Here is a 26,158-nt window from a genome sequence, read left to right as displayed (position 1 = left end):
GCCTGCGCGTCCGGAGCCTGTGCTCCGCAACGGGAGAGGCCACAACAGTGAGAGGCCCGCGACCGCAAAAAAAAAAAAAAAAAAAAAAAAAGTTGAGTACAGAATGGATCAAATGACCATTCAGGAAAAGTACTTGAGAGAGGGAGGCATGGGAACTGGAAAAGAAGGAGGAAATGAGGTAAGCGATGAAAGCAAGAAGAAATGAGACGACACTGGCAAAGCAGAACGTGCAAATTTTGAGTCTGGGGAAAATGTGTAAATTTCTTGATTAGGGGAACTATTTGCTGAGTTTAGTGCTAGTCAGAGAAGTCACATAAAAAGCTCTGACACTTGGAACCTGCTGACTTTTAATAGGACAGGGATGGCGACACCTGCCAGAAACATGGAAGTTTTTCAAAATTTGGATACCCAGTCGATTAGGAACCAGACTGAGAGTACCTAAGTCATTGGCAACAACAGCTGAACAGCTGACAGACAATAGTAATTTTCTGAATCTAACACTAGGCTGGATTTCAACCAGCGGTTTGATGGTCAAAGCCTCTGGAAACTATTTCTGCTCTCTCATTCTATTAAAGGCACCTCAGAAGGAGGGTGGTCAATGTGTGGACCTGAACTAACCTTATCCACAGTTATCATGCTGAATACCTGTATCAAATGGATATTTACATACGAATATGCTGTAATTTTCTATAAGTTTCTCCAAATGTTTTTTATTTTGGAAAAAGTATCTAAAAATATATAAATCAAAAACCAAATACAAATGTAGTATTCTATATGCCTCACATTAATCGTAGAATTTCTTATGACAATCTTCACCACAAGATCTTTTTTGGTTACAGCAAGAGAAAGAAAAGATCTTATGTTTTTCCTCCCAGACATTAATTACATAAAATTTGAAAGCAGTGCCATCTAGTGGGCATCTTTTTTTTATTAAAAGTACTCTTTTCAAAAGATGCATTTAAGATTCATTCATTCAATATTTGAGGACCTACTATATGCAAGGCACCATTCTAGGAGCTAAGGATACAGCTCTGAACAACAGCTATGAACAACAATAACAAAACAAAAAAATCCTTCCCTCATGGAACTTACATGCTACTGAGAAAGACAAACAAATAAATATATATTAACATGTCGGATAATATGTGCTTTAAAGAAAAGTGAATCAGGTTAAGGGAACAGATTGTGACAGACGGAAGTAAGAGCTATTTCATGGAGGGTAGTCTGGGAAAGCCTCTTTAATACGGTGACATTTGAGCAAAGGTTTAAGGGATATGAGAAAGTGAACCATGTGGCTATCCAGTGAAACAGCACACAGGAAGAGAGAAATACAGCAAGTGCAAAAGTCCAGATGTGGGAAGATGCCTGGGGTGTTGAAGGAATAACAAGGAGGCTTGTAGTAGCTGGAATACAGGAACCAAGAGGCAGAATAAAAGAAAATAAGGTGAGAGAGCTAGCCAGGGGCCAAGATCACATAAGATTTTTATGTTTGTGGGTTTTTGGGGGGTTTTTTTTAGATTTCACTTAGTAAAATGCGAAACCTAGGATCAGGACTGACATGATCCAACTTCTTTTCTTTTCTTAAGGAATCACTCTAGCTACCAAATGTAGAAGAGGCTACGGAGGGGCAAGGGTGACAGCATGATCAGCTAGTGCTGTCGTCCAGATAGAGATGATGACTTGACCTAGAGAACAGCTCAGGTGATGAAAGTAACTGCCCACCAGATACAGTTCCAGAGAGGATCGAAGGGATTTCTTGACTAATTGGATGAGCAGCTGGAGAAATGGAATTACCATCACTAAAGTGGAGAAGACTGGATTCAGATCAAGGTTTTTGTTATAAGTTCCTCCTGTTACTTCACAGCTCTTTTATAAAAGGAAAGAAAAGCTTTACATTAGTGACCACGTGCCAACTTGAAACCAAACACATGCTTAATGTAAAAAACAAAAAAAAGTTTTCCAAAATTCTAGTTGAAATCTAGCATCATAAATGTGCTGAAATATAAGTTTATGGTTTCTCAAAGCTTCATGTAATACTTTCCTGTTCATTAATTCAATATGTACTTGCTCAGTACTGTGGTATTACAAAGTATAATAACGTGAATCTATTAGTTCCTTACAGATTCCAGAATATTCCAATGTTTTGTTTTAGTGATAATAAGTACTTATGACTAATTTTCATTTTCTATCATAAAAACTCTTCAGGATCTCCCTCACCACTAATTCACCTCGATTCACAAATGATAGGACAGCTGGAACTGAACTAAGAAAAACCTACTCAGACTCATGAAACCATCTCAAAAAACGGTAAAAGGGAATTTATCTCCCCTGTTGTTTGCCCCCTGGGTTAAAGATCTGGATTTGTACCAACTAGCAAGTAGGTAAATGGTCCTAAGACCACACTGGTATTGCCTTCAGAATCAGCCAAAGTCATACTGGGCACTACCACTACATGCCTCTCCCTGATACACTGGTTCAGAAAGAGTGATACTCTAGGTAGTTTGGTAGGAATTAAAGGGCACTGGCTGTAGCGTACTTGGCACCCTCAGAAATGACATTAATCAAAACTTCCTTCAGATCTAAGCTTGGCCATTGCTTCCACACGGTACCAACACAACATATACCTCTCCTCTGTATACTTAGTTATAATAGTTGTAATTTTACAATTTTGTGATTACTTGCTTTTCTTCCTCCCCTGTTGGACTACATCTTTCTTCCTAGTTTTCAAAGCTCTTCTGATTTCATGACATCTCAGGAATGTCTACTTCTGCCTCTTACAATTCCAATTCTATGTCCCACCTCCCCAAGTCTCCACCTTTCAGGGTCCTGGGTCCCATCTCCTGCTTCCCCAGATCCCTCCGTCTTCCTCCCACACATTCCACTTGCTGTTCTAAGACTGCTTTATTTTCCTTTATCCATTTTATTTCTCCCAAAGTTTTATTTCAAAAATTTCTATTACTACTACCATCCATATTACCTTCCTTTTTTATTCTTAACCTACAGTTCCATCTTTTTCTAATTATCCCCAATAGGGATAATATAGTATTCATTCAATTCATGTATACTGGAATTTTCATGGCTGCCAAAATTTCCATAGACAGGTCACTAACCTATTTATCTATATTCTCAAGGTATGTACAGCATATAGCATCTAAGACTATATGAGACCCTAAGCATAAGTCCAATAGGTAAAACAAATAAAAACAGACTTTTCCTGAATCAATCAGAAGAAGGAGATCCAGAACTCTGCCTGTTTAGCGTTCCCCTCTCCCCAAGGCAGTTCCTGAGTACCTGAGGGTTTAGCACCAGATTATACTATTATCTAATTATTAAGCAGTACAGAAATACAATTGCAGCCTGTGATGAACAAGCATGATTAACGAACTTCTCAAAAATATGTAAAAATGAGCTAGCTAGTGTATTGCTTTAAAAATATATATAATTAACCACCAAAGTGCTTTAAAGTATATCACCCTCAAGGTTTTCTTTTCTCTTTTCTTTCTTTCTTTATTTATTTTTGGGCTGCGTTGGGTCTTCGTTGCTGCGTGCAGGCTTTCTCTAGTTGCGGCAAGCGGGGGCTACTCTTCGTTGTGGTGCACGGGCTTCTTATTGCGGTGGCTTCTCTTGTTGTGGAGCACAGGCTCTAGTCGTGCGGGCTTCAGTAGTTGTGGCACGTGGGCTCAGTAGTTGTGGCGGGCGGGCTGTAGAGTTCAGGCTCAGTAGTTGTGGCACACGGGCTTGGTTGCTCCACGGCATGTGGAATCTTCCCAGACCAGGACTCAAACCCGTGTCTCCTGAATTGGCAGGCAGACTCTTAACCACTGTGCCAGCAAGGAAGTCCTTTCTTTTTTTTTTAATACATTTTAAACTTCACTTATTTTTATTTATTCTTCCTGTTTTCTTCCTCCTTCTTGATAAAAAGATATCTAGCAACTTATTGACAGAAATTATTTTCCACTTTTTTCACTTACCCTAAATTCTCTATATGTTAATCCTTTAATCTTCCTTCATGTTAATCCTTCAATTCACTTTCATATTTGTGTTTTTCTTTTTTAACTGATTTTTAAAAATTCATTCATTTTATTTATTTATTTTTGGCTGTGTTGTGTCTTCGTTGCGGTGCGCGGGCTTCTCACTGCGGTGGCTTCTCTTGTTGTGGAGCACGGGCTCTCGGAATGTGGGCTTTGGTGGTTGCAGCACGTGGGTTCAGTAGTTGCGGCACACGGGCTTAGTTGCTCCACAGCCCATGGGATCTTCCCAGACCAAGGCTCAAACCCGTGTCCCCTGCATAGGCAGGCGGATTCTTAACCACTGTGCCACCAGGGAAGCCCTCATTTGTGCTTTTTGGAGAGCTTGTTTGAAGGACAAAATGGAGACAATTATCCATACAGAGACATACAGAAAGTTAAAGCATATTCCTTTTTGGGTCTTATATTTTCCTGATTTATCTTTTATCTAAGTCCAAAAACTATCCCAGTTGTGGGAGACACTATTAATTACCTACCAATATCCATTCCCACTTCTTCCTTGCTGTGGGAACCCCAATTTTACTCAGGCAGTTATGTTAACCAGCCCCATCACACTTGTTACAAATATGTTTTGCCCTCACTTTTCCATCCTCCCTTGCATGTAGGGGTGACCAAGTGAGAAATTTGCAGAAGGATTCCAGAGCGTGAAAAGAAAATCAGCAGAGGCGAGGAGGCGGCTACTCTGAAAAGTATATTTTCCTGATAAAAGATATAATTGGCTCTTTCTCTTCTCACTGACTCAAGCACAGAATGGATATTATGCCTAAAATGTACCAGCCCCAGGTCTCTATCATCACTGAGAGACAGAACCAGTGCCAGCAACCACCTACTCAGGTCTTCCTGTTATGGGGAAAAATATAAACCTCTTGTTTAAGCTGCTGTTCTTTGTGTAGCCAGTTGCTTGCAGGAGAAAGCTTCCTTAACTGATTGACCAACCTTCCCCAGTAACTCCAAATAGGGATCAAACAATATTGTAACAGCACAAATGAAATGTGACCAAGCATCACAGAGCCAGCTCCATGCTCTGACCTGCCATGACAAACTCCAGAAGGCACTAAAAGAACACCAAGACTGGCATCTATACAAAAGAGCACAGGGAACTTTGATTCCACCTGACCCTGGCACCAGATGATTACACTTTTCAAGCGTTGTGGAGAATAGACTAGAAAAATAAAAACAATATAAATCTCAACCCATGTCTTCAAATGACCTTCATAAGAGTTCCTTGTGAATTATACAACATAATTCCAACAAAAGGGACAAAAATTTTACCACTCCATTTTCCAGCCTGCCTCTAATGCAAGTACTAAGTAATATGTACATAGGCAGGAAAAGATAATGAAGGAAAATAATTAAAACAGAGAATGCAAAAAGTAGCCAATTAGACTAAATGCAAAGACAAAGAAAAACAAACAAAAATCTCCACAAATTAATACGGAAAATGTAGACTAGTCACCTGCAACTGGATTTCACCTAATTCACTAATAGGTTTTTAACCTACTCTGAACTGTAATACTGGTAACAATGAAATAATGCAACAGTTTAAGAAGACATTGTAAACTCAGCTTTGAAAGTGGTGCAAAAAAAGCAAGAATCCAATTACAGTGAACTAAACTGCTGTTATCAGAATAACCTTAATCCTTCAATTCTTTAAGCAAATGCCCCAGGACCTTTGTAAGAGTTTTTTATACATTAGCTATTTATTACCTAATTGGCTATTTAATACCTTCTTGGCTTATGAGTTGAAAGCTAGTCATTGGCATTTTAAAGAGCACCTTTCACCTGGACAACCTGAGTGAGCCAGTGTCTTCACCAGATTTAGCATCAAATATATTTGTCTGTATCAGCTTTAATATCAAATATGTTTCAACGTTCAGATTTCCAGTGGTGTCACATGTTTATGCTTCTGTTGGTTTTCCTTTTACCATTTATTTGTTAAAGATCCAAATAAGTTTATCACATTACAATTGATCACTATGTCTTTTTCCCAGCTTTATTGAGATATAATTGACATATAACATTGTGTAAGTTTAAGGCGTACAATGTGATGTGAGCAATACATCTTTTTTTTAAGCTCTGTTTTTTTTATTGAAGTATAATTGCTTTACAATGTTGTGTTAGTTTCTGCTGTACAATGAAGTGAATCAGCTATATATGTATACATGTATCCCCTCTCTCAGACCTCCCTCCCACCCCACCCCCATCCTACCCATCTAGGTCATCACAGAGCACCAAGCTGAGTTCTCTGTGCTATACAGCAGGTTCCTACTAGCTATCTAGTTTACACATGGTAGTGTATATATGTCTATCCTAATCTCCCAATTCATCCCACCCTCCCCTTCCCCACTGTGTCCACATGTCCGTTCTCTATGTCTGCGCCTCTGTTCCTGCCCTGAAAATAGGTTCATCTGTACCATTTTTCTAAATTCCACATATATGCGTTAATATATATTTGTTTTTCTCTTTCTGACTTACTTCACTCTGTATGACAGACTCTAGGTCCATCCACATCTCTACAAATGACCCAATTTCATTCCTCTTTATGGCTGAGTAATACTGTTGGTGGGAATGTAAATTGATACAGCCACTATACAGAACAGTATGGAGGTTCCTTAAAAAACTAAAAATAGAACTACCATATGACCCAGCACTCCCACTACTGGGCATATATCCTGAGAAAACTATAATTCAAAAAGATACATGCACCTCAATGTTCTTTGCAGCATTATTTACAATAGCCAGGACATGGAAGCAACCTAAATGTCCTCGATACATCTTTTAAGTCTCTTTTAATCCAAAGGTTTATCTTCCAATTCTTTTTTTTTAATCCTACAAATTGTTGTTTGTTGTTTTCCACAGTCTGGATTTTCTGATTACATCCCTCGGGTGTAGTTTCACATGTTGCTCTCTTCTCTGTATATGTTGTAAACTGGTCGTTGGATCTGAAAGCTTGATCACTTTCTGGTTTGATTATTCTTCCATCAGCAAGTACCACAATGACTGGTTGCCTTTTTGTGATACTAGCACACTTTTCTGTTTATGAACTGTTTTTATTCACAACACTTCTGACACCAAATGTGTGGGTTTTCTATACTAAGCAATTTTCCAATTCCCTATGGACACCAACTGGGTGTCCTACAAGTCAATTCAATTCTAACACTAACTACTAGGAGTTAACTCAGACACCGCAGGTTAAAGGCTCAGACTCACAAGACTGCCCCCACTTCAGTCTTCAATCACCAGTCCCAGGCCTCTGGTACTTCAAACCAACCAGCTATAAATTGGGAGTACCATCCCCCCCAGCACCTCAATGTGTTCACCAACCCAGAAGCCCTCCAAATCCTATCAGTCAGAGGGTTTTACGGAGATTCCATTACACGGGCACGACTAATTCAATGGGAATGCTGATTGGTCCATTTCTAGTCCCTCTTCCCTCCTCAGAGGTTGGGGAGGTAGGGCTGAAAGTTCAACCCTATAATCACATGACCAGCTACTCTGGCAACCAGCCCCCTTCAAATGCAATCTAGGGGCCCACCAAGAGTCATCTCGTTAGCATAATCTCAGGTATGGTTGGAAAGGAGCTAATTACGAATAACAAATTATGCTCCTCTCAGCTCTATCACTCAGGAAATTCCAAAGGTTTTAGAAGTTCGTTTGTCAGTAACCAGGATGACAACAAAATAGGTATTTATTATATCACAATATTCAGTTCCTAGGTCACTAGATTATTAGGGTTTATAATTTGGTTATGTTATATCATTATACCTTCGTCATTTATTATTGGAATACTTCTATTAAAAAGACATATTTGTTACTTAGTAATACAGTTCGTATTGAAAAGAGAATAAATGCTTGATTTCCTTTTTTTTTTTTTTAACCCATTTTCAAAATAATAAGTTGCTTCTCCAGAATTCTCCAATGGTGATCAATTTGTTGCTTTTCATTTTATTTATTTATTTATTTTTGGCTGCGTTGGATCTTCGATGCTGCACATGGGCTTTCTCTAGTTGCGGAGAGTGGGGGCTACTCTTCGTTGTGGTGCACAGGCTTCTCATTGCGGTGGCTTCTCTTGTGGAGCACAGGCTCTAGGCATGCAGGCATCTGTAGTAGTGGCATGCAGGCTCAGTAGCTGTGGTTCACGGGCTCTAGAGCGCAGGCTCAGTAGGTGTGGCGCACGGGCTTAGTTGCTCCGCAGCATGTGGGATCTTCCCGGACCAGGGCTCGAACCCATGACCCCTGCATTGACAGGCGGATTCTCAACCACTGCGCCACCAGGAAAGTCCTGCTTTTCATTTTTTAATATTATAGACTCATGAATTTAAACATATTCCATGTGTTTCAATCAACTTCTATTATTGTTCTACTGGTGCTCGATTTGTTTCATCTTTGGCCAGTGGGAGCTCTTCAGGTTGACTCCAGAGACCCTTAGCTATAGTCGTTGATAGCTTTCTTGCTATCAGATAAGATGTTTCAGACTCAACTTAAAAACCTAATACTCTGGTTTCTCTTCAGATTGAATAAATCTTTTGCCTTTTACTAGAACAAACAAACAAACAAAACTTTCTGCTCCATAGCTAGAATCAGCCATTCCCCCATGGAACCCTTGTTTCTTTTAGTAGGAAATGGTATCTGGATTCCACGATCTGACAGCAATACCTGTCAATTCTTTCATTTCTCAAACATTTTCTGAGCAGTTAGTATGCGTCAGTCATAGGATTTGGCTTTCAAGATACAAAGATATAACACAAACTCAAAGAGCTGACAAACCAGTGGCATATACTTAGAAAGAATAGATAACCAAGAGATGTAGAACAAAGCAAATAAGCTCTAGGCAAAATAATCCATTTGAAATTTATCTGGTCAGGTAATACACTTTGATCTTTGTAGTACTCTTAGAGAGAAATAAGTAAGATTCATTGTGACATAACTAGAGGAAGACCCAAAGAACTATACCTATACTATACCTTGGCTAAGAAAGCAGAATTGAGTCATTCTCTAGATATACAAAGCACTGCTACTTATGAACGTCAGTCAGAGCAGGGGAAGAGGAGAGCAGACTTACCTTCAGGTATACAGAGTTACACAAATGACTGAATGCCTTTCTCATAGAATGTTAAAATAAAGGTCCTTGCCAAACTAAGGAAATCTTTTCTTTCTAAGCATGCATATACTTATCATCAGTGTGTTTCTTACATTTAATACCACACTATTTCAAAGATTAAAGTAAAATATCTCAAGCAAAAAATGTTTTGAAAATTGCAATTTTTCCATCCACTAATATTTTACTTCCAACTAGTAATTATTTACAAAGCAGCTTACCTTTTGTCTGTCTTATTAACTTTCCCTCTTCTCCATTTTCTACTTACATACCTCTCTCTGTTTCTTAAACTTGTTTCTTCCTGACTTTCTGCAAAACACAGCTTATTCAGGAACCCCACTCAAACCAATAAGAAAGGGATAGAAAACGCAAAAAGGGGTTTCCCTGGTGGCGCAGTGGTTGAGAGTCCGCCTGCCGATGCAGGGGACACAGGTCCGTGTCCCGGTCCGGGAAGATCCCACATACCGTGCAGCGGCTGGGCCCGTGAGCCATGGCCGCTGAGCCTGCGTGTCCGGAGCCTGTGCCCCGCAACGGGAGAGGCCACAACAGTGAGAGGCCCACGTACCGCAAAAAAAAAAAAAAAAAAAAAAAATGGGCAAAAAGAAATTGCTGCCTGTGTCAATTTTAAAAGGAAAATTCCTTTAAAACAGTATCTAACACTCTGTATTCTCAAAAATAAAAAATGTTAACTTGTTTGTAAATGTTACATGCTGTATATAAGTTACAAAAATAAAGCATTGTAATGAAAAATAATAAAATCTCCCACCTTTCAGCACTAAATGCTGACTCTGTGTCAATGTACACAACAGCTCCTTCTAATCCTCCCATGTTGGTAGGTAATGTAGCCAAAATGCTCATCATTATACAAAACTGAGTTTTTCCACAACCTGGTGGACCTGTAATCTAAAATAAAAAAAAATTGTTATTTGTGTAAACATTACAATCTAATCAAAGCAAAATCCTTGTAAGAACTTGCCACATATACAGTCCAACTAACCTGGGTTCCCAGAGAGAACATTCTAATACGCCCCTTGTATGTAATAAATTAACTTCTCCCCTATGCATCTGAATTGGTACTAGTTATGCACCATCCTTGGGAGAAATGAGAAAATTGTCACCCAGACCATCCTCTGTGTTCTGTAGTTCAGATGAAAAACTGGTTGAGAAAGCCTTGAGGATTCATTTATAAATTCACAACTTGGAGTTCTATACCTTTTCCTCATTAAGACATTTATAGAAAGATCTTGAAAATATTTAAGAGGCTTTAATAATTGGTTTAGTATTTGTTATAAGTTGGCCTTTCAAAACAATTTTGTACTAGTCCCATTAAAAGGTACTTTGATCTTTATTCTTAAACGTATTTAGGAGTGAAAGGTATTGATATATACAATTTAATTTCAAATGAATCAGAAAAAAAGTGTATGTGTCTGTGTGTGTGTGTGTGTCTGTGTAGAAGAGAGATAAAGCAAATAAAACAAAATTCAATAATTACTGAATCTAGGTGATTCATACTTTGAAGTGTATATTTTAAAATTTTAGTTGGTGGAAAGCTATTTTGAGATTATAAAATTCGAAAACAAGAGGGTATAGATGGAAAAGAATAGGACGTTAATCACAGGCATATTTGAGTCCAACAGGAAGTAGTTAACAAAAATTAATTTGAAAATATTAAAAATATGCCCTTTGGACTTCCCTGGTGGCGCGGTGGTTAAGAATCCGCCTGCCAATGAAGGGACACAGGTTCAAGCCCTGGTCCGGGAAGATTCCACATGCTGCGGAGCAACCAAGCCCATGCACCACAACTACTGAGCCTGTGCTCTAGAGCCTGCGATCCACAACTACTGAGCCCGTGTGCCTAGAGCCCGTGCTCCGCAACAAGAAAAGCCACTGCAATGAGAAGCCCGCACACCACAACAAAGAGTAGCCCCCGCTCACCACAACTAGAGAAAGCCCGCGCGCAGCAATGAAGACTCAGTGCAGCCAAAATAAATAAATAAATAAATAAATATTTTTTTAAATGCCCTTTAACACACTATTTGTCATACTGGTGTGGCGTCCAAATTTTAAGAACCAAAACACTATCCCTTTTGTGAGGATAACACTAATGAACGATTTTTCACAATAGGAAGAAGGGAAAAGAGGAGGAAAGGAGAGAAGAAAATCTCAGGTAGAGGTGAACAAAAGTCCAAGCTAAGACTGAGACACACTAGATCTGAAGAAACTGTCTCAGATATACTATGAAGCAGGAAGAAATAAGAAGGGATGACCCAGGAGTCTAAATCATGGAGGCCAACAGTTCTCAAACATGAGTGAACATTAGAATCACCTGGCAAGCTCATTAACCAGCATTTCTGGTTAACAATAGGTCTGAAATAGGGCCTGAAAATTTACATTTCTAGTAAGTTGACACTGATGCTGCTCTACATTTGAGAACCACTGTTTTTGGAATTTAGAGTAAGGGTAAACTTCATTTATCAAAGCTTAACATTAAAAAAAACAAAGGCTCACAAGCTAGAAACCATGTGCTGATTTATAATCTCTAAAACAATGATTTAGAATTTTAGGATAAATAATTGCTGCTAGCAATAACAGTGTGCCAGATCATGAGTGATCAGTGAAAACTCCAAAGTTCTTTGATTACATACTCCAACAAACAAACCAAAAAAAAAAATAAAAATTTTAGTATGAACCTCCAATATATGCATATGTATTATATATATACTATTTTACTAATACATTCTATGCAGTATAAAACCATATAAAATAGGGATTAAAAAATAAAGATTACAAGCATTTTAAAAATACTTTCATATCTTGTTTTAATTCTAAAATACAATACAAATCAATAGTTCATAACATATATTAGTTGTACAGATATTTTCACTCTCATAAAAACTTATTAGCACTTTTAGTGGAGTAAATAATGAAAATAAATGAAACTATGTATGCTGTTTTTAAAATATTGATTTAAATATTTTGTAATTCAATAACTGAAATGTCAGTTCCTAAGTTTTGCTTATTTCAGTACTTAATTGCAATGGCTCTACAGTTGAGAAAGTGATAACTGCAAAACTGCAAGGACTGAAATTAAAGAAATACATGATTTGTTGTACTTTGGAAATCATTATTTTTTTAATACCTTTTTCAATTATCAAAAGTTTTTGTTGAACTCTGGCTAATAAATTTCCATCTTCCCTCATATCAATTAATTATTCTTGTAAACTAATCAAAATATATTGACTTTTAACATTTTTAACAATTGGTTTCACAATCAAAGGAAACTATTTGGAAGACTTCTTAACAGTATAGAAAATATTGTTAAAGTTTTTTAAAGTGTGCAGATAGTAAAGTTTTCACAAGATACACATCTCTGATGACAAAAATCACATGATAAAAGAAACATTTCCAAGCAATGATTTGAAAAACACTCTGTATTTTGATCTCTGTCTTTTAAGAAGCAGTTACTTTCGCACTCATTGTAAAAATATCCTTTACTTTGAAGGAATGGAGTAAGAGTGTTCCATTGGTTGCTTGCTTGCTTTTCAATCTGCTAGGTGGCATAGTACATAGCCACTTGTTATACAAAAAGTGTCAGTAAATGTGACATATCTTGCCTTTTCATTTTAAAAAAGTTTCACTCAAAAAAAAAAAAAAATTTCACCCATCTTTAAATTCAACAGTCTTTTACAATCTTTGCTGTGAGATAACCAAAGAAGCTCTTGTGATTCAAATGACTTTCATGGTCACTCCTCATCTCATTACAGACTATACTACAAAGAGTCAATACTTTACCAGTCAGGTTTTTATAAAAATTGTACCATCCTGAAGCACTCTTCACACATCTGACATCAGATTCTGTGTAGCTATAGACTGCCTAAGGATGATGTAACCGAAAAATTCAGAGTTTTACAGAGAACATTCGTATACCCACCACCTAGACTCTGCAACTGCCATTTTATTGTTACTATACTATAGTACAGTATACTACTACACTATACTACCATCAATCCATCCTTCTATCCATTCATCAATCCATCTTAGATGTTTTTAAATGCATTTCAAAGTAAGTCAAAGACATAAATATACTTACCCCTAACAGTTCAGTGTGTGTATAATTAACCTGAGTTTAATGTGTATGATTTTTTTTTCTTTTAAGGTAAATTTTACACACAATGAAATGCCCAAATCTTCAGTGCATCATTTGATGAGTTCCAGCAAATGTATATACATATGCAATCTAAATCCCTGTCAAAGTCGGAACATTAACATTACTACCAGGAAATTTCCCTCATAAACATTGCTTTATATTCAAGAAGTCTTTTTTTTTTTTTTTTTTTTTGGCGGTACGCAGGCCTCTCACTGCTGTGGCCTCTCCCGTTGCAGAGCGCAGGCTCCGGACACGCGGGCTCAGTGGCCATGGCTCACTGGCCTAGCCGCTCCGCAGCATGTGGGATCTTCCCGGACCGGGGCACGAACCCGTGTCCCCTGCATCGGCAGGCAGACTCGCAACCACTGCGCCACCAGGGAAGCCCTATTTTTGAGAATATATCTTCCTTGATACATCTTTACTTCTGTGGCCCAAAAATAATTTAGTTCATGTATTTCATTACTGAAACAGAATCTAGCTTATTAATATGATAATCTGGGCCCTGTTAGAAACTTCTGTACTTTTATTATATAGCATCTTTCCACAATGAATAACTTGGTTTAAATCTTGATACTTATCATCAGCAATGATTTCCATCTGAAAGTATTTATTCACAAAAGAATCCATTTAAGTTGTTGCCATGTTGTTTCCTATGTCTTATTTCATCCACTTTACTGTAACAGGACAGGAAGAAAAAGAATGTCCCTGACAGTATTAAAAATGTATTGCACTTGGTCTTTTGCTCTTAAGAAAACCCAAAAGAGGCTTTTAAATATCTATCATTAATTTTAGTGAAATTTTTCTAGATATTGAATATGTATCACATGACTTTAAACGTCACTGAAAAACCTGTGGAGGTTCGTCTTCCTGTGATGTGTTTCTTAACTATGACGGCTTCCTACTATCATTTGCCAGTATTTCAAGGAACAAAATAACAGGAAGTTTCACTGTTAACAATAATGGATACGATTCCATATATCAAACTGTTTTCTTTATAATTTCAAATTTTTTGGATGTTTTCACAGATGAGATTAGACTGTCATTGATTTTTACTTCATTAATTGTAGGAGAGTCATCAGCTCTGACTTTTATGTACATGCGGTTCACTTCTGCTCACATTATTAGTATTGCCTTCAATATATAGTTTCTTTGCAGGAATCTTTTTTTTTTTTTTTTGGGGGGGTATGCGGGCCTCCCTCCGCTGCGGCCTCTCCCGTTGCGGAGCACAGGCTCCGGACGCGCAGGCTCAGCGGCCAAGGCTCACGGGCCCAGCCGCTCCGCGGCACCTGGGATCCTCCCAGACCGGGTCGCGAACCCAGCTCCCCTGCATCGGCAGGCGGACGCGCAACCACTGCGCCACCAGGGAAGCCCCCTCTTTGCAGGAATCTTTTCATGCCATTTGTCTGCTTTATGAGGTATGATTTAGTTAAATCAATAAATCCACCTAACTAGGTACATGCAGAACTATAGTTCATCCCAATATGTTGAAAAGATACAATCAATGTGCCCCTGTCAACCTTCTGTATCCTTTCCTCATGGACTATACCTGACAAGACAGTCGAAGATACAGTCCAAGTGAGGATGCCAGTGTCAATCCACTTATTAAATATCAATAAAGGTTTATTTCATGTTTTAAACTGAAATACCAATAAAAGTTCTAATATCTTCTTCCCGCAACCCAATGGACCATCTTACATACTGTCCTTTGGAGACTGGTAGTTTTGAAGAGCCCAAAACCCTTTTCATGGACCTTTTATCATCATCAAGGACAACATGGATCAAATTAATCACCAGACATCAGAGCAAAGGAAACTTCTATCAATAATAGTTGAGGGCTTCCCTGGTGGCGCAGTGGTTGAGAGTCCGCCTGCCGATGCAGGGGACACGGGTTCGTGCCCCGGTCCGGGAAGATCCCATGTGCCGCGGAGCGGCTGGGCCCGTGAGCCATGTCCGCGGAGCCTGTGCGTCCGGAGCCTGTGCTCTGCAACGGGAGAGGCCACAACGGTGAGAGGCCCGCGTACCACATAAAAAAATATATAATAATAATAATAATAATAGTTGAAAGGGGATCTTGAAAATGAGAAATGATGACTCTTCAGAGTGCTAACTAACGGAGGAACAAAGGACTTCCTTTCTATACATAGTATCTACATGCCCGGTTTTAGATATGTTCTAAGATTTAATGAGCTTAAACCCATGAAATGCTTTGTGATTTTTAGTGGAAAGGTGAAACAAGCCCCCAATTTAAAATATTTTTTAAGATGTTATATATGAATATATTCAGTAAAGTATCAAATACCATGATACTTTAAGGTGTTATCTTATTATTCTATCTTCAAAGAAAACATGTAAAAAAAAATCTGAAGTTAAACAAGTGCAACTGGTATTTTACCTGCATCATTATTTTTATGTACTGATTCAGTACAGTCTTGAGAAAAGTAGAATATCACATGAATAACATAAGATTTCTGGGTTCATTTGGTTTTTGCACGCTTGCTTTACTTTGCATTCGAATTTGGATATTAACATTTTCTTTAAACTATAATAACTAATTTCTAATTCTTTAGCAATCTCAGATCCTTTTCATATATTTTTCCTCTCTTTCTAACCTCAAAAAAATATGCTATATGCAATTTTTACGGGCTGGCTGGAGTTAAATTTCATTATTTTTTCAGGTTTACTTAGTGGGTTAAAACATTTCAACATTAATAATTTTTAGCTTCAGATAGTTTAGCTCTGACTTCTAGCAGCCAAACCACAAGATTTCAAATTGTGTTCAGTTCCCAGGTTCAGCTCCAATGGTGGTTAGAAAGAGAGAACATGCCAAACCAGAATAGTCTAAGTGATTTGCTTCTTGGAAACTCAGAGTGAATACAGCATTTACACACGGAAGACACCAGTGAAATACAATTAGCTTCATATAGTTAGAGCCTGAGTTTCAACAATCCTGCATGAGAAATGTAAAAGAACAGAAAGAAAACAACCGGTAGTGAAGATCACTAGAATATCAACAAGGAAGCAAATATTAGCAATTGCTTTAAAGGGGGAAGAGAATTATTACAAAGAAAAGAAAGTCTAATTATATTAAAGTGAAAATGAAGCCTAGTCATTTTAGTCTTAAAAAAGATTCACTGGTAGAGATGAATGTGAAACCTGGACCCTAAAATCTTACCTAGTAACTTCCCCACATTCAAAATAGGGGCATGAGGATGGGGCAATCCACCAAGCCAATACTCTGCAGAGAAAATTTAAGGACTGCCTGGCTCTGACCTGAGAAAAGAGCATGTGGAAACGTCACAGCATCTTTTTAATGACCCCCTTCCCCCAGCATCTAACTACCCGTCTCCATGTGCTCTACTATTATGTATAAATATGATTAGGTCTTCAGACCTACAGAATTCTTTTTAAGAGTCACTCTCTGAATCCTAAAACAAACAAACAAAGAAACAAAAAGCAAACAATCTCAGAAAGGTTGGGTAGCTCTTTGCCTTGTGAAAGAAATCTTGATCTTAAATTACTTTATATCAACAAGTGGAAGATTTCATATCTTAAATTCTCTCCACCACTCCCTCTTACTCAATGCTGACAACTGCTGTTTTTAAAGTAAATGGGAAGGGAAGGAAAAAAAGAAGGGAGGGGAACAGAACAGAAAAAAAGCAAGAGGACATGGAAATGACAAGTACCACAAGCTTCACAGTAAAAAAAAAAAAAAAAAAAAAAATATCAAACTGTCAACAGATATAATAATTTATTTAATAATCATATAATATGTGCCATATAAAAGACTTTATGAAACCTTTATGGAGAAAGATGTTCATTTCTACATCAGGAAATGAGTGAAGAATTAGGAACAATGATTCAATCAACCACATATGCTAAACTCCTGTACTAGGAAAAAGGCCTGGTTGTCCCGCCTTTCAAAACACTGGGCAGGATAAACAAATCCCATCAGCAGACCACATTCAAGGAACGCTGATTAGAAATCTCTCCCTAGTTTTCCTACTGCTGTTGCTGCACGTGGAGCAGACCAGAATCTGACTGCAGCTCGAAGGAGATGAGACCCACCCTGGCCAACCTGCAGACCCATGAGCAAGAAAAATTACTGTTTGCTGATGTTGTAAGCAGACTTGAGCAGCCAAAATTGACTGATAAAGCATTTATGTTTTATACTTCACTGTTGATACATTTCTATATATGCCAAGGCCCTTGTGGACACTTGAATTTACAAGCCCTGACTTATTGTCTCCTGTGATCTTTAGACCACAGCCCACCCTGCCAACTAAAAAGAAGCAGAACTGAAATACTGAACTGCTCTGAGGAAAAGTTAGGAAGCTGAAACAGGACTCTGGCGTCCTGCCTCTACCTTTTTGGGACAGTAGGATGGTCACTTCCAAAGCAAACTGCCCTACTCAAGGAGGACACCTGGTCTCCTTAAATCATGAACAAAGCATAGAAAGGACTCAGAAAACATAAATAATATAGACACGTGCTACATTGTTTCTCATTATTTACAGCAAGGATCTGGGTATAATCATTACTCTTAAATGTTGTAAAGATTTGTCAGTGCTTCACAGGTTTACCCTTCCAGAGGTACTCTCCAAACAAGACATGCAGATGCTACATCTCTTTTTGCTGACATGAGTTTGGACCAGTACTCTAGTCCTGTAATCTCTGGATTACAGCATGAAAATACCTTTTTTAATGATCCCTTTAAATACAACCTTTAATTTTACCTAATCACATCAGCATCTTTGTCACGCACTCTCAGCAGGGATGATAGTGACCCCAAAGGCAAAACTTGGTTTTAATTGGGGAGGAGGGATTTCACTCTTTTCCCACATAAAGCACAGATCTACATATAGTACATAAACAGATATACAGTATATCTATGGTATTCAAATCTCGTGGGGGGCAGGGGTTTATTAGGGGAAAAAAATGTCTAAAAAGCTCCTTAATGAAAAGATTGAGAAACACTGATCTGATCTGTATTACCTCATGTGAGAAGGCTACCATTACATGGTCTGATCTCCACATAACGCAAACATTTAAAGTTTAAACTTCAAACATATCTTTACTACCAATACTCTTATAATAGATGCAGAATTATCTGCTTATATATTCCATAAGTGAGGAATTTGATGTTCTCTGGGAATGCGACAAAGCCCTGTAGCTCACTTCCATTAGTGATTCAGCAGAGTTGGTTTCTCTTTGATTTCTCCTCTGCTGCTTTGCCTTTGGCATGAGTAGCACTTCTCTAATTCCACTTTTAATCTTGGTGCTGTAACTGAACATACACAGATTCAGTGCAGTTCACATAAATCAAAACTGATGATAAATAAATTAGGGTGTTTGGAAGTCAGAGTCAGGAAAGAGCAGCTATAAAAGTGACAGCAGAATGTTTCCAGATTTATTCTTACTCCCTCAAGTCATCTCCAGGCCTAGTCGAAGTTTACTCAACTAGATGCCTTACCTCTTACCTTCACCAGATCTAACTTCTATCTGATATCCAGGACTCCAGGTTTGAACTTTTCACCAGAAACAAAGATCGTGCAATGCAATTTAGTTAGACATCTCCACTGAGACCTGTATGAGTTATTGCTATGTAACAAATGACCACAAACCTAGCAGCTTTAAAACAACACCCGTTTATTATCTCACAGTTCTGTAGGTCAGTGAGCCACTTTGGAGGCATCTCCTCCAGCTCCAGTCAAGTTTTCAAATAATGTCAGCCTCAGCCAATATCTTAACTGTAATCTCATGAGAGAGCAGAACCAAAATGAGCCAGCTAAGCTGCTTCTGAATTCCTGACTCACAGAAACTGTGTGAGATAATAAGCATTTATTGATGTTTCTAGCCACAAAGTTTTGGAATGATTTGTTAAACAGCAGTATGTAACCACAATTATATAAATAAATATGTAGATATAGATATATAGAATCAGAGATATTTAACTTTAAAACTTATAAGAAAAAAACTCCTAAAATAAAAGAATCACTGATGTTTATTAATAAAAAATCAATTAAGTAGAAAAATCATATTCCTTAAATGTACTATATTGATAATTTGAAAAAACAAACAGCATACAAATGAAAATAAATATTGTACCATGAAAGAGCAATAACATTAAAAGTTCCTAAAGTTTGGCTTATTCAAAGACCAAAGAGGAGAGTGTAGGAGAGACAGCAAGAACCAAAACATTATAGCAAACAAGTACTAAAGAAGTGCTAAAAAATAAATAAATGAAAACAAATTCATTCATTCAATTAATATTTATTATGTACCTTCTACCTGTGCTAATACTGTGGATATAATAATAAGAAGAATAAGACAATCCCTGCCCACTTGGAATTTATTCTCCAATGAGGAAGACATACATTAACTAATCACACAAACAATAAACTTGTAACAGTGACAAGTGCTACACAGAAGAACCAGAGTACATGGTTCAGTTCTCCAGGAATACACAATTCTAAATCTGTTAATTTAAACATAATAAAATAGTCTCAAAATATACAAAATAATAGAACTACAAGTAAATTTGTTAACAATATAACGGAGTATTTTAATAACCCTCTCTGAATTAGTATCAGGTCAGGTTGAGAAAAAAAAAATCAGCAAAGATAAAGAAGAGTTGAACAACCCAAATTACAAGTTTAATTTAATGGCCGTAGGCAGAACACACAATCATTAGAGAATAATCATTCTTCTCATGCACACACGGGACACTTACAAAAGTTGATCACATATTAATCCTTAAAACAAGTTTCAGGGACTTCCTTGGTGGCACAGTGGTTAAGACCCCATGCTCCCAATGCAGGGGGCCTAGGTTTGATCCCTAGTCAGGGAACTAGATCCCACATGCATGCCACGGCTAAGAGTTTGCATGCCACAACTAATGAACCGGTGAGCCACAACTAAGGAGCCCGCCTGCCACAACTAAGGAGCCTGTCTGCCACAACTAAGGAGCCCCCCTGCTGTAACTAAGACCCAGTGCTACCAAATAAAAATAAATAAATATTTAAAAACAACAACAACAAGAAGTCTCAGAAAATTTCTGAGACTCAATATCACACAAAATTCTCTGACCAAAATGCAATTAGGTTAACAATCTAATTAAAATGTGAAAGGTAAATTTTCAATTAAATAATTTAGATATTCAAACATTCCAAAAAAACATAAGTTAAAGAAGTAATCATAATGGAAATTTTAAAATACTATTAAAACTAAATAAAAATGAAAATACTTTATCACAAAAAAGAATGCAGGAAGAAAAATTCGTAGCCTTACAAACTCAGAGTAAAAAGAAGAAAAACTGAAAATTAATTAATTAAATATGTAATTTAAAAATTTGGGGGGTGATGATAAGAATACCAGAAAAAAACACAATTAGATAGAGGTAGATAATAAGAAAATAACAGAAATCATTGAGGTAGAAGACAAAGAAAACCAACAAAGAACCAAAACAAAAAGCACAGTTCTCTGAAAAGACTTTAAAATACTCAAACCTTTGACCAGATCTTTTTAAAAGGAAGAGAAAGAGAGGACAAAGTTAATAATATTACGAATGAAAAGGGTGGCTAGAACCACATATAAAACCAGATTTAAAGACAAGGAGAATACAGTGAAAACTTTTATGACAATAAATTTTCAAACTTAAAGAAAATGGGCAAATTCCTAAAAATATCATTCACCAAAACTACTTAGAAATAAAAAACCTGAATAGTCCTTTAATCATTAAAAAAATTATTTAATTGTTTTAATTTTCCCACAAGGAAAGTACCAAGATCAGACAATTTTTCAGGCAAGTTCTACCAAATTTTCAAGAAACAATTCTCATCTTATGCAAACCATTACAGAATATAAAAACAGAGGAGATATTCCACAATTCACTTTACCAATTAATTCAAAATAGATCACACAAAAATTAACCCAAAATAGATCACAGACTAAATGTAAAACCTAAATATAAAACTCTAGAAGAAAACATAGTAAAAACTTGTGTCCTTGGCAAGACAAAAAATTCATAGAGGTGACACCAAAGTACAATCTTTAAAAGAAAAAACTGATAGATTAGACTACAAAATTAAAAACTTCACAAGTTACCATTAAGAAAATGAGGAGAGAAGCCAAAGATTGGATGAAAATAACTTCAAATTATATATCTGATAAAGGACTTGTATCCAGAATATACAAAGAACTCACAACTCAATAACAAGAAAACAAACAATTAAAAAATAGGCAAAAGATTTGAACAGACATTTCATTTAAAAAAAACATAGAAATGGCTAATAAGTACCTGAATAGGTGTTCATATCATTAGTCATTAGGAAAACACAAATTAAAACCACAATGAATACCACTAACACTCACCAGAACAGCTAAAATCAAAAAGATAAACAATACTAAGTGTTGGTGAGGATATGGAAAAACAAACCATCATGAATTGCTGGTGAGAATGTAAAATGTCACAGCAACTTTGGAAAGCAGTCTGGCAGTTTCTTAAAAAGCTAAACATGCACCTAGTGTATGATCTAGCCATTCCACTCCTAGGAATCTACGCAAGAGAAGTAAAAACCTATGCCCACACAAAGACATGTTTGTGAATTTTCATAATAGCATTATTCCTGATAGATAAAACCTGTAAACAATCCAAGTACCCATCAACTGACAGTTGGATAAACAAAATGTGTTACAGCCATACCATGGAATACTATTAATACTACTCAACAATTAAAAAGAACAAATTGCTAATACATGTTACAAAATGAACGAACCTCAAAAACATCATTCTATGTGAAAAACACCAAACACAAAAGCAACATATTATTTGATTTCATTTATATGAAATGTTTAGAAAAGGCAAATATGTAGACAAACGGTAGATCAGTGGATGCCTAGGGCTGAGGATTGGAGCGGGGATTAACTATAATTGGGAATGAGGGAATGTTTTAGGATGATGCGACATGTTGTAAAACTGGATTGTGGTGATGATTTACTATGAATTCACTAATATAATCGAATTACACAGTTACAGAGGTTGAATTTTAGAGTATTTAAATTGTACCTTAATAAAATTATTTTTGAGCAGAAGCAAGTAGAACTACAATCCTGCAGCCTGTGGAAGGAAAACCACATTCACAGAAAGACAGACAAAATGAAAAAGCAGAGGACTTTGTACCAGATGAAGGAAAAAGATAAAACGCCAGAAAAACAACTAAATGAAGTGGAGATAGGCGACCTTCCAGAAAAAGAATTTAGAATAATGATAGTAAAGAAGATCCAAGATCTCGGAGAAAGAACAGAGGCAGGGCTTCCCTGCTGGCACAGTGGTTAAGAATCTGCCTGCCAATGCAGGGGACACGGGTTTGAGCCCTGGTCCAGGAAGATCCCACATGCCATGAAGCAACTAAGCCTGTGCGCCACAACTACTGATCCTGTGCTCTGGAGCCCACAAGCCACAACTACTGAAGCCCGCGTGCCTAGAACCTGTGCTCTGCAACAAGAGACGCCACTGCAATGAGGAGAAGTATGCACACCTCAACGAAGAGTAGCCCCTGCTCACAGGAACTACAGAAAGCCCGCACACAGCAACAAAGACCCAACAGAGACAAAAATAAATAAACTAAATTTTTTTTAAAAAAGAATGGAGGCAAAGATCGAGAAGATGCAAGAAATGTTTAACAAAAACCTAGAAGAATTAAAGAACAAACAAACAGAGATGAACAATACAATAAGTGAAATGAAAAATACACTAGAAGGAGGAATAGCAGAATAACTGAGGGAGAAGAACGGATAAGTGACCTGGAAGACAGAATGGTGGAATTCACTGCCACAGAACAGAATAAAGAAAAAAGAATGGAAAGAAATGAAGACAGCCTAAGAGACCTCTGGGGCAATAAATGAAACAACATTCGCATTATAGGGGTCCCAGAAGGAGAAGAGACAGAGAAAGGACACGAGAAACTATTTGAAGAGATTATAGTCGAAAACTTCCATAAAATGGGAAAGAAAATGGCCACCCAAGTCCAGGAAGCGCAGAGAGCCCCAGGCAGGATAATCCCAAGGAGAAACATGCCCAGCCACATAGTAATGAAACTGACAAAAATTAAAGACAAAGAAAAATAATTGAAAGCAACAAGGGAACAACAACAAATAACATACAAAGGAACTTCCATAAGGTTAACAGCTGATTTCTCAGCAGAAACTCTACAAGCCAGAAGGGAGTAGCACAATATATTTAAAGTGATGAAAGGGAAGAAACTGCAATCATGATTACTCTACCTGGCAAGGATCTCATTCAGAGTCGATGGAGAAATCAAAAGCCTTACAGACAAGCAAAAGCTAAGAGAATACAGCACCACCAAACCAGCTCTACAACAAATGCTAAAGGAACGTCTCTAAGTGGGAAACACAAGAGAAGAAAAGGACCTACAAAAACAAACACAAAACAATTACGAAAATGGTCATAGGAACATACCTATCAATAATTACCTTAAACGTGAACGGATTAAATGCTCCAACCAAAAGACACAGGCTCACTAAATGGATACAAAAACAAGACCCATATATATGCTGTCTACAAGAGAACCACTTCAGACCTAGGGACACATACAGACTGAAAGTGAGGGGATGGAAAAAGATATTCCATGCAAATGTAAATCAAAGAAAGCTGGAATGGCAATACTCATATCAGATAAAATAGACTTTAAAATAAAGAATGTTCCAAGAGACAAGGAAGGACACGACATAATGATCAATCTGAGGGGAGGATATAACAATTATAAATATATATGCACCCAACATAGGAGGACCTCAATACATAAGGCAACTGCTAACAGCTATAAAAGAGGAAATTGACAGTAACACAATAATAGTGGGGGACTTTAACACCTCACTTACACCAATGGACAGATCATCCAGACAGAAAATTAATAAGGAAACACAAGCTTTAAATGACACAACAGACCAGATAGATTTAATTGATTTTCTTTCTTTTTTTAGGGGGGGAGCATTTCATTTATTAAACTTTTGTTAAAGTATAACATACAACATATAGAAAGTGAAAATATCATAATAGAGTTAAAAAAATTTTCACAAACTGAACCCAGTCAACTCAAATCAAGAGAATGTCACTGATTTCTTCTATTCACGACCACTCTCTCCTCTAATAACCATTATCTTGACGAATATGAAGTATTTTTTTTTCAGATTTTATTTTCTTTTATTTTTTTTGATTCCCAAAGACATTGATAAAGCAAATACAATCTGCATTAATAAATACATCTACAATAGATGCTAAATACCATTAAATTATTGTATAATTTTGAGAGTAAATATGGTCTATTTTTTCTTCTTTCCAATAGAATACATTTGATCACATTTTTTTTTATACAGCAGGTACTTATTAGTCATCAACTTTATACACATCAGTGTATACATGTCAATCCCAATCGCCCAATTCATCACACCCCCACCCACTCCCCCATCGCTTTCCCCGCTTGGTGTCCATACATTTGTTCTCTACATCTGTCTCAATTTCTGCCCTGCAAGCCAGTTCATCGGTACCATTTTTCTAGGTTCCACATATATGCGTTAATATACGATATTTGTTTTTCGCTTTCTGACTTACTTCACTCTGTGTGACAGTCTCTAGATCCATCCATGTCTCTCCAAATGACCCAATTTCGTTCCTTTTTATGGCTGAGTAATATTCCATTGTATATAGGTACCACTTCTTCGTTACCCATTCGTCTGTCGATGGGCATTTAGGTTGCTTCCATGACATGGCTATTGTAAATAGTGCTGCAATGAACATTGGGGAGCATGTGTCTTTTTGAATTGTGGTTTTCTCTGGGTATATGCCCAGTAGTGGGATTCCTGGATCATATGGTAATTCTATTTTTACTTTTTTAAGGAACCTCCATACTGTTCCCCATAGTGGCTGTATCAATTTACATTCCCACCAACAGTGCAAGAGGGTTCCCTTTTCTCCACACGCTCTCCAGGATTTGTTGTTTGTAGATTTTCTGATGATGCCCATTCTAAACGGTGTGAGGTGATACCTCACTGTAGTTTTGATTTGCATTTCTCTAATGATTAGTGATGTTGAGCAGATTTTCATGTGCTTCTTGGCTATCTGTATGTCTTCTTTGGAGAAGTGTCTATTTAGGTCTTCTGCCCATTTTTGGATTGGGTTGTCTGTTTTTTACTATCGAGCTGCATGAGCTGTTTATATATTTTGGAGATTAACTCTTTGTCCGTTGATTCGCTGCAAATATTTTCTCCCATTCTGAGGGTTGTCTTTTCGTCTTGTTCATGGTTTCTGTTGCTGTGCAAAAGCTTTTAAATTTCATTAGGTCCCATTTGCTTATTTTTGTTTTTATTTCCATTACTCTAGGAGGTGGATGGAAAAAGATCTTGCTGTGATTTATGTCAAAGAGTGTTCTTCCTATGTTTTCTTCTAAGACTTTCATAGTATCCGGTCTTACATTTAGGTCTTTAATCCATTTTGAGTTTATTATTGTGTATGGTGTTAGGGAGTGTTCTAATTTCATTCTTTTACATGTAGCTGTCCAGTTTTCCCAGCACCATTTATTGAAGACACTGTCTTTTCTCCATTGTATATCCTTGCCTCCTTTGTCATAGATAAGTTGACCATAGATGTGTGGATTTACCTCTGGGCTTTCTATCTTGTTCCATTGATCTATGTTTCTGTTTTTGTGCCAGTAGCATATTGTCTTGATTATTGTAGCTATGTAGTATAGTCTGAAGTCAGGGAGTCTGATTCCTCCAGCTCCATTTTTTTCCCTCAAGACTGCTTTGGCTATTCGGGGTCTTTTGTGTCTCCATACAAATTTTAAGATTTTTTGTTCTAGTTCTGTAAAA

General features: G+C 37.2%; 1 protein-coding gene across 1 annotated transcript in view; it reads right to left on the bottom strand.

The window, feature by feature from the left end:
• RAD51B (RAD51 paralog B) overlaps positions 1-26,158 on the bottom strand; it is a 334,908-nt gene that overhangs the window by 285,173 nt on the left and 23,577 nt on the right. The window contains exon 5 of the mRNA XM_055088495.1: positions 9,893-10,029. Coding sequence (XP_054944470.1) covers positions 9,893-10,029 — 137 coding nt within the window. The remainder of the gene's footprint in view (positions 1-9,892; positions 10,030-26,158) is intronic.

Source organism: Physeter macrocephalus, chromosome 11 (genome assembly GCF_002837175.3).
Source record: "Physeter macrocephalus isolate SW-GA chromosome 11, ASM283717v5, whole genome shotgun sequence".
NCBI classification, from domain to species: Eukaryota; Metazoa; Chordata; class Mammalia; order Artiodactyla; family Physeteridae; genus Physeter; species Physeter macrocephalus.
Note: the sequence above shows the minus strand (reverse complement) of the source record. Positions and strands in the feature narration are given on the sequence as shown.